The following is a 10,339-nucleotide window of genomic DNA, read 5'->3' as shown; positions in this document are numbered from 1 at the left end:
TTGTATTTTTCACGCACAGTTCTTATATTCAAAATCTGGGAAATTGCTTTCTTAAGCTTTAATTCAGATCGATCAATAAAAATGACTCATGGACTAGGAAACCACGTAAAAAAAAAATTCATGTTCATATTTTTCTTTAAATCGATTCATGTTCATATTTTTCTTTAAATTGTTTTACTGCTTAATTGTTCTTATTTTAGTTTACGAAAAACTGATGTACTTTTTTCTATATTGGATTACTATTGGTTACTTAATATGTTACTAAAATAGAGAATAGTTAGTGTTGATAAATAAGTGAGTAATTGAACCATAGATTCATTTATGAAGTAAGTAATGGAATATGAACCATAAATAGGTTAAGGTTTTTTTCTACTAATTAATATGAATTTTTTTTAGGGTTTATGGTAAAAATTAATTTGAAATATGAAATTTCACAATTGTCATATTTCACAATTGTCTTTATTTCAAAATTTAATATTTGAAATTTTCTTGGCTCCCTAACTAATTGTATGGTTGTTTTTGTGGATATTTTTTTAGATGTAGATTTTTTTTTGAAATGCAATTAATAATAAATACAAAGTAAAAAAAAGAAAGAAAAAAAAAGTAATTTCACTCTTTGATTAATAGCATATTCTTCTTAAAAAAAATCCATATCTCACGGAAAGAAGCTGGAAATATCCCAAACACAACCAAGTTGCTTTTTTCTTTATCAGTTCCTGTCCTGTACTACTAATTTCTCTTTCCTTTGGGGTTTGTCGAGGTCCGAATTGAACTGGGTCGTCAAAGTTTTTGGGGTTTCTAGCTCTAAAAGATTTTACAAGAATCGAAAACCCGTACAGTTATGGGTAAGTCTTCGGAGATTGGGGATGGTGGGTCTGGGTCGGCGGCTTCAATAGCTCCTTTTCTGAAGAAATGCTATGAGATGGTGAACGACGAGTCAACAGACTCCATAATCTCATGGAACGATACCAACGACAGCTTTGTCATTTGGGATATGATCCAATTCTCTGTGGGATTGCTCCCCAAATATTTCAAGCACAGCAACTTCTCTAGCTTCATGAGGCAACTTAATATCTATGTGAGTGTTTTTCTTCTTCTGGGTGATTTTGTTTTTGCTTTATTTGTTTATTTACATGTGTGGAGGCATTGATTGTTTGGATTTGATCGTGCGTTTTTGTTGGTTTTTTACATTTTATGTTCTTAAATCAATGTGAGTCATTTCTTTCTCTTGTTGTATTGTTGATGATATGCATCTTACATGGTTGACTTACTCCTTTCATGCATTGACTCTTGCCCATTTTAAATAATACCTATTTTGGAGACTATTCTGTGTGCTTTGAATAGTCTCACATTCATTGTTTGTGACTCTTGTCCAGCTTTTGAACTGCTGACACTGTTAATAAGCTTATGTGAATAAAGGTGAAGTGTATCCTAATTTGACAATAACCAACTAGCAAATTGTACTGATATTCTAACATCTCTTTTCAGTGAATTTATTATAAATTTCTTCAAACTTTGTTGTTCTTTATAGAAAGTAACAACTGTTATTTACCAGTATCACTTATGCTGTGGAAAGGCTTCTTGAAAATCAATCAGTAGTGAAATTTGGTTTAGCTGGTTCCTTTTCTTGTTTTCACGATTTTTTACTTTCCAGTTTAGTTTTTTACTATTATAGAAGGGATTGTATTCCTAATCCATACAAAGTAATTTGTTCTGAAGTGAATGATTGTTTTTTGTTTGACCTATGCCTGGATTACTGGATGAAATGATTTTGTCTTCATATAACTGTCTTGAAATGATTTTTCTTATTTTCTGGAAGACTGGTCCATCTCTGTTCCTAAACATAAGCTTCTCTTTTCTCTGTTTATGTGGTATTCAAAAGACTAATTTATGAGTAACAACCTTGCTTCTCTTTGCATGACATTTTGTGGTTTGGTTCATTAGGAAACTCTGTTGTATCAATATGCTGTTTTCCATGATTAGTAAACTAGAACTATTTTTAGACAATGGTGCCCAAGAACACCTTACTTTTATTTCTTGACAATATTGTTGGTATTAAGTATTGAATTAATATTCTTAAAACAGAAACTTAGATGTAGACAATTAAAATTATGTCAATAAAAAAATTATTTACCACCTTACCTTGTAGGCCCTGAGAAAATCTTTTGGTTCTTTTTATTTAATTGGTCTAGACTGAGATAGTCAAATAATGGAAACCATAAATGTTGACAGGGATTTAGAAAAATTCATCCAGATCGCTGGATGTTTGCAAATGAAGGATTTATTCGAGACCAGAAGCATTTGTTGAAGAATATTTGTAGAAGAAAACATTCTCATGATCCAGACCAAAGAAAAGCACATGCACATCAACAGAAAGAGCACCACCCAGAAGAATCCGATGAGAAGGTGAAAGATGTTCTATGGAGAGAGGTAGAGAACCTAAAGATCGATAAAAGCGCACTTGCACAGGAATTGGTCAAACTTAGGCAGTACCAGGAAACTGCTGACAATAAGATGCTGGTCTTGGGAGATCGCCTCCAGGGAATGGAAAAGAATCAGCAGCAGATGTTGTCATTTCTAGTGATGGCCGTGCAAAGTCCCGGGTTGTTTGTTCAGCTGCTTCAACCGAAAGAAAACAATTGGCGCATGAGTGAAGCAGGAAATATGCTAGAGGAAGTTACAGAGGATGATAATCCTGCAGCCTCTGATGGTATGATAGTAAGATACTTACCATCTCCCAATGAAACTTTAAGCCCTGTGTTTACATCAACATCGGCAGCAGAGAAACCATCTGAAACCAGTTCATATCCAGATGGGACGCAGGACTTCTTCTTGAACTCTGATTTTATGAAAATTCTTATGGATGAGAAATTAAGTCCATTAGAAACTCATTCCCAGTTTATTCTACCTGAATTAGCTGATGACAATTCATGGGAGCAGCTTCTTTTGGCCAGTCCCTTCCGTGACAATAATAAAGATCCAAAAGATGACGAAGAGACCAATAACACTGGAATGGAGGACTTAACGCTGTCCGAAATCCCACCGGATGATTGTCGAAATTTTGATTATTTAGAACAAATGGAACCATCTCACAACTTTGGGATGGAACCAACAGTTTATGAAGGTCAGTTTGAATTGCCTCACATGGAAAGTTTGGAAACTTTAAATGAGCAAATGGGACTGTTGTCTTCTGAGCCAGAAAATAATGGTGCGACATGAATAGAAATATGGTCACAAGACATTTTATAGCTATGTTTCAAGATTTATGCACCTTCTTTTTGCAGCTAGTTATGTAATCTACACAAATGTAAGTTGGTGATCCCAATTCTTATATACAAACCATACATACATATTTATATATAAAAACACTTTTAAGGAAATATCATCCAGTGAGTCAGCTAAGGAAATTTGCTGTGATAAATGTTTTGACACATTCTGGCATGTGCATAGGAAGGAATGCCATATTATTTCTGTGCTTTTTTTGGAAAACTTTATTCATTGTTTCCCGTTGAAGTGTCAAACATCATAAGCCACATTAGCTCTGCACTAAACTTCCATGGTAAAACTTGCCATTGACTAGCTTTGATATACCTTTTTGTTCTCCAATATTTTGGTGACTTTACTAGTGTGCACCAAGCACAACATGCAGGTGTAATGATATAACAGAAAGTTGACAAGGTCGTTTGTTAGTCACACCATGGTATAAGCATAACACAACATCTCTAGAAAACCCCACATATCTTATCCTGTCTATGAATTCATATATATCATTTTCATTTTTAGTACATAGAAAATCTTTCTAATTAACATTTTTTGCCCCTCTTTATCTCCTCACTCAAGCAGCGTAATTTTTCTTCGAAATTTTGAAAACTGATTATAAAACAAAAATATTACTTTTTATTTTTATTTTTTTAAAAAAAAACCTTTTTAATGGACAATTTTGGACCAAATTGCTTAGCATATCTCTATGCACAAGGACCAACATGACATGCTAGAGCTTTCAATTGATGTATCAATCCACTAACATTACATTTATTTTCGGCAACTAGGGCATGTTAGGCACAATAGGAAAGCACGTTTGTGATGAATTTATACGAGTCATGCTAGTAGACAAAATACATTTGATAGCTCAAATTCAGATTTATTAGTCTTTTTCAATCATTATATCAAGCTTATATTCCTCCATTTTATGAATCTCCGTACAACTCATATTAGCACAAAAGAAAGGTAGAATTTTCAACCTTTCCAATTTTCGTGTGCTAGAACAAGACGAGGATGAATTACTTGCTCAAAGCAACAAAAGAGATCCCAAAGATAAAGAAAGCAGAACGACACCCAGAATTTTATCAACTGTCCAGAATTATTAATCTAGGCTAACAAACAAGAATACTTTTCTTAAAGAAGACAGTGAAGAGTAAGAGAAATTCAGTGTTGGATAGCCTTTGCCATGCCATAAGCAGCTGCTGAAGCAATGGCACCAATGAGAGCGGTTTGTAAAGCGCTTACGAGGGGTCTGCTACCCGTGAAGTAACCCTTGGCATAGCCGAAGATCATCAATGCCGCCAAGGTTACGACAACAGAGGCAACAACAGCATCCGTAGCTTTCTCAAAAAACATGTAAGGAATGAGTGGCACCATCCCTCCCAAGATGTAAGCAACAGCTATTGTGATTGCGCTCTGATATGCTCTCTTTGGATCTGGCTTCTCAAGTCCCAGTTCAAACCTGTCAAAGTTTTATACATTAAGGACACAAGAAAATGTCAAGACACAACACCCTACAATAGTTATGGTTTCATATCATCAGTTGGGTCTTCATATCTCCCACTATAACCTAAACCCTTTCCAAGTTAATTTATTTTCTTGGGTACATTGTTATGGTGTCATTGAACTCAAACATACCCATCAAGTAGTATATAGGACAGTGTCAGTGATCACTACGTTTAGTGAAGAGGAAAAAAAACAAATAAAACAAAGTTGGAAGAGATATTCTTAATTCAAAGCTTTTGATATTGTAATCATCAATATAGATATGATATTGAGTTAATGCTTTTCACTCTCATCAACCTTGCCCAGTCTTAGATAGAGTCACATGGCTTTTGTCCACATTTCAAAAGTGACCCAACTTTCAAAATACGACTGTTCCATAGTGGGATTTGGTTTTCTTATCTCAGTGGGTGGGCTTGGCCATAGCGAATGGACCTATGTGCACACACTCATCCTGCCAAACTGGTCCTCCAAGAATCTTCCAGCTCCACAAACCCACTATACGCATAACATTCTGTAACTTTTATTTATTCTTACACACCAAAAGATAAATAATAAAAAAAAGCTACAAACCTATATAATAATTATTATTGAAAAAATAATAAATTAGTCAATGCATATCCTATAAGCTTTTGGACATGTGGTTATGTTTACATTTTCTTATATACTTGCCACACACAAAATGAAATAATATAAAAAAAAACTTACTTCATCATAAAATCGAGCCAGGCTTGGGGCTTTCTCCTGAGAGCATTAACAACAGGATTATATTCATGTGGCTCGATCCCATATTCTGCGAGTATCTCAGCTACCTCCGCCGCCTCTGCCATTAATATACCATTTTTTTTTTACAAAATATATCTAAATTCAATAAAATATATAATTATATATTTTTTGAAACAAGAAAAACGAAACAACGAGTTTCAAAACCTGTTTCAGGAACAGCTATAATTTCCTCCTGTTCTCTTCGTAACTCTCTCAAATAGTGATCAGCTTCACTTTTTGCAGCAAGGTATCTGTGCACAATAACCAACACCAATGGTAATGGTGTTACAACTATACAAGAAACTTCACGTGTATTGTTTGGTTACTCGGAAAATGAAAAGCGTTCACGGACCCCAATTTGAAAAATATATAAAAATTTAATAAACAAATCGATTTCGTACTAAATTTCAATCGGTTCAATCTTCAAAAAGTACGTCAGGAAATCGAATCTGATATATATAATCGATTTTCAATGATACAACACACACATATACGTAACGAAAAAAGCATGTATTAATCGAATAGAATAGTATACCCGCCGAGTCCCATGGAGATGGCGCCGGCGGCAACCTCAGCGATGCCGGCGGTGAGGACGATGGAGGAGCTGGCATTGGCGCCGGAGAGACCAGCAGCCAAGGCGAAGGGAACAGTGAGCCCGTCGGAAACGCCGATGATAATATCGCGAACGATCTCGCCGGCGGTGAAGTGTTTCTCCTTGTGTTGACTGATGAGAAGTCTCTGCTTCTCCGGGTCCACGGTCCTCGCCTCTTCGTTCGCCATTGGAAGAGTTTCAATCTGATATTTTGGGAAGCCAAAGGACTGTGTAATAACGTGTTATATATATATATATATATAAATAATGATGAGAAAATTAAAGAGCAGAAAACCAAAAGTTGAGAAAAGAGAAGAGTGTGCTCTTATTAAGGATAGATCTCATATACCGCTTTTTATTTATTAATTTATTAATTTATTTTTATTTTTGGCGTCTACTACTAGGATTGACCGTACGTGGAATATAACAGAAAATAATAATAAAAAAATGTAATGACGCGTGCTCCTAACCTGTTGCCACGTTCCTTTCGGTCCACGTCATATATTAATTTGAATCCCAATTATTAAACCTCAAATAAATTATATATACAGAAAAAAAAATTATAAAAAATAAATGAAATCAGTTTATGAATTATTTCACGGTATTTATTTAGCATATATTTATTTGAAGACGAAGGATTGATAAGAAAAGAAAGTGTAGACAAGAGATTGCTTAGCATTTGTTTTGGAAGTGTTTTATTTTATATATATATATATATATATATATTGCGACAGAATCCTTTTATTTTTAGGGTTGACACACATGTGCCTTTAATAAAGAATTTTGACATCAAAACCCCCAATTATTAAGTGCCAACTAGATTTGTAGAGTGTCAGCAAAGAAAGCACGTGTCAATCTTCTATTGGTCCACATGTTAAATACTTAAGGTTATTTGCGGTGAAACTTTCTATTCATTTTAGGTATATTTGATGCGAAAGTACTTAAGTTATTGTGTTTGTAACACTTAAGTACTTAAATTATTTTTTGGCGACAAAAGTACATTCCGTCCATGTTTTGATACAGTTTAGTGTAGCGGCTTGTTTCGCCGTTAAGTTTGCCACCATGACGTGAAATTTACTTATAACTTGAGTACTTTCGTCGCAAATATCTCTTAAATTGAGTACTTTCGCTACAAATATCCATTTAATTTGGTACTTTTGTTGCAAATATTAATTTAGTTTGGTACTTTCATCTACGTGTCATAATCGAACGTTGTACTAAGTTGCACCAAAACATGAACAAAAAATATTTTTATCGCTAAAAAATAACTTAGGTATTTAAATACTACAAACATAATAAATTATATATTTTCACCGCAAATATCCTTTCTTTTTAAGTTGATGCAATTATAATTCTAATCAAAACTTTGAACATACTTAACGTCCAAAAATAAACAACTGCAACACAAATATAATAGTCGGGATTTCCTCTTAATTTTTTTGAATAAGGATATATGTGCGTAAACTCAAACACAATAAAAGATTTTGCCACAAATATCCTTCATTTAAATAAAATTATTATGTCATTAAATTAGACGTTTTTTTTCATGTCTTGTTATTTAATATTTACTTAATTTATTTAATAGATATTTACTTAAATTGACTATCTTACATATTTATTAAAATTGAAATTTTTACACTCATCCATGCATAAATATTAGTGTATCAAATTTTAAGCAATAAAGCAAAGAAGAGACGTGATATTTGAAGAATAAAAAAAAATATTTGTTGTTTTTTTTCTTATGAAAAACCAATAATAATGTGAAGAAATAGATAAAATTATTGACATGACATTGAGGGATTACCACCTTAGAGCACTCACATCCGGTGAGGTATATTACCAAAATTTGTAAAAAAATAGCTAAAGCTAAGAAAAATGAGTATCCATTGGATGATGTATTTTACAAATATTTTTAGATAAAGCTACAGTACAAAGCTATATCTAATGTATATTATTCATCATTCAACTCAATATTATAACATTAAAATATATAGGGATATTATTGATAGTTATAAAATATTTGAAATTAATAAAAAATGTGTGAAAATATAATATTTAAATGATATAGAGAAAAAAAAAATAGAGAATCTGATGTATGGTAAAATGTAAAACTCAGATGTAAAATAGAAAAATGTGTATTTGGGAAAAATATTTTAAAAAATAAAGTAGAACACCAGATAGGAGTGCTCAATGTCAAAATGCAAATGCCAATTAATACAATTAAATGTCACAATGTCTTTTCCCTTTCTATAACATTTAATTGCTAGATAGGGATTCGACAAGGGCTCCAAATTAATTATGTCCAAAGATTATGGTATTTTATAATTTAATTTTAAAGAAATAAGTCGGCTCTTGAAAGGATATTATTGAAACATTTAAGTACAACCGTTAAAAATTGTCCCTATTTTATTTGGTTAGTTTTAATTTTATTACTGTTTAATTGTGATATTATTTAATCTCTTATTTATTTGTATTTTTTTTATAAATAAATACATAAACTTATTTACACATTACAAAAAATATATATATATCTCTCGAGCTCACTTCACTACAACAAAAACTACATTTGGCATCACCTACTAGAGTGAGTCAAAAGTGTTAACTTATGCTTTTTACACTGACATTTTGACGTCAGTCAAATAAAAAAAATATCGTATTTGAGTATAGACACTAGTTAAAAACTAACACCTAAAGTTAAAATTATAGGCTTTCATTCTCTTTATTTGGCTTTTTTTAAAGAATACTCTTCCCTTTCATGTGGAGGAAAAAATGTGGGAATTCAAATAGAATGAGTACTCTAAAGAGAGCACGCCTAGACATATGCCTTACTTTCGACTACATGGAGAGTTCACGAAAGCTACTGTAACAAACATCCCAACTACCTCATCAGACCACAATCCCATCTTCTTGGATACAATGGGAGATAACGAGCGCCTGTGGAAAGTATTTCGATATGAAAACATGTGGTTCCGCGATGAAAGGAGTCTATGGGTAGTAAGGAGGGCTTGGTCGTTAGTGACTCACCATGACCCAATGCTCAACTTCAAACAAAAGTTGAATAGAACTCATGTCGAATTGTCCAAATGGAATAAATCTCAATTTAATGATGTGACTAATCAGATTAAGGAAGCAAAGGAAAATTTGACTAAAGCTGAATGTAACTTCGGGGATAACCTGACAAAAGAGATTCAGGCAAGGGCAACGCTTGCTGAAGCTTTAAGAAGAGATGAGATCTTTTGGAGACAAAAATCGAGATTATCTTGGCTTAAAGATGGTGACTGTAGCACCAAATTCTTCCCCACATCAACTATAGTTCAAAGGAGGCGGAACTTCATCCATGCTATCAAGAATGAAGATGGATTTTGGCTATACGACAAAAAATCCATTGGCCAAAGCTTCACAACTAGGTTCAAGACAACGTTTGTAGCACAACTGACTTGCTTCCCTCCAGATCTCGACCAACTCATCTCTAAATCTTTCACAGCAAAGCATAAGGCCATATACTTGACTCAACCTCGGAAGAAAGTAAAATCATTGAGGCGTTTTCAATTATTGACCTGACAAAGCTCCAAGTCCGGATGGTTTCCTAAGTTTGTTCTATAGACATCATTGGGATACTATCCACTTGGATGTGATTAATATGGTGAGGCAGTTCTTCCACACTTCCACTATGCCAAAGTTTCTCAACAATGCTAGCGTGATTCTCTTGCTAAAGAAAGAGAAACCTACCTCAACGAATGATTTCAGGCCAGTAGCTTTATGCAATGTGGCCTACAAGATCATCTCCAAGATATTGGCAAACAGGCTATGCCCAATACTACATGATATAGTGTCCCCAATGCAATCAAAATTTGTCAAAGGGAGGGTGATTCAAGCAATACGATGTTGTGAGGGAACTAATACACTCTATGAAGTCAAAATGTAGCAAGATTTGTTACATGATGATTAAATTGGACATTGTAATGTCTCAAATTCCCTAATGTGGCTTAGGGAATAAGCGTTCCTAGATTAGGAGGCCAGGAGGGCCAAATTGATTTAATAAGCGTTCATGTGATTATATGCATGATTATGTAAATTATATTATTATATGATGATAATTGCATGCATGTGGGCCCACTTTTTATTAGAAGGGCATTTTCGTAATTTTGACCCATTAAGGGCATAATTGTATATTTATGTGCGTGTATATGATATATGGGTGAGACCACATTGTTATGT

General features: G+C 33.5%; 2 protein-coding genes across 2 annotated transcripts; one reads left to right on the top strand and one right to left on the bottom strand.

Moving 5' to 3' along the window:
• The first annotated feature begins 661 nt into the window (after window positions 1-661).
• LOC133824456 (heat stress transcription factor A-8) lies at window positions 662-3,380 on the top strand. The gene is made up of 2 exons (XM_062257344.1): window positions 662-1,078; window positions 2,233-3,380. The coding sequence occupies exons 1-2, from the start codon at window positions 842-844 to the stop codon at window positions 3,217-3,219; spliced, it is 1,224 nt and encodes a 407-aa protein (XP_062113328.1). The 5' UTR covers window positions 662-841; the 3' UTR covers window positions 3,220-3,380.
• A 740-nt stretch (window positions 3,381-4,120) lies between these two features.
• LOC133824455 (vacuolar iron transporter 1-like) lies at window positions 4,121-6,406 on the bottom strand. Its single transcript, XM_062257343.1, has 4 exons — window positions 6,065-6,406; window positions 5,695-5,780; window positions 5,473-5,587; window positions 4,121-4,723 (listed from the first exon to the last, which is right to left on the bottom strand). The coding sequence occupies exons 1-4, from the start codon at window positions 6,307-6,309 to the stop codon at window positions 4,426-4,428; spliced, it is 744 nt and encodes a 247-aa protein (XP_062113327.1). The 5' UTR covers window positions 6,310-6,406; the 3' UTR covers window positions 4,121-4,425.
• Between the last annotated feature and the right edge of the window lie 3,933 nt (window positions 6,407-10,339).

The sequence above is a fragment of the Humulus lupulus genome, chromosome 3 (assembly GCF_963169125.1).
Source record: "Humulus lupulus chromosome 3, drHumLupu1.1, whole genome shotgun sequence".
NCBI classification, from domain to species: domain Eukaryota; kingdom Viridiplantae; phylum Streptophyta; class Magnoliopsida; order Rosales; family Cannabaceae; genus Humulus; species Humulus lupulus.
The sequence above is the reverse complement of the archived record's forward strand: the minus strand, read 5'-3'. Positions and strand labels throughout refer to the sequence as shown.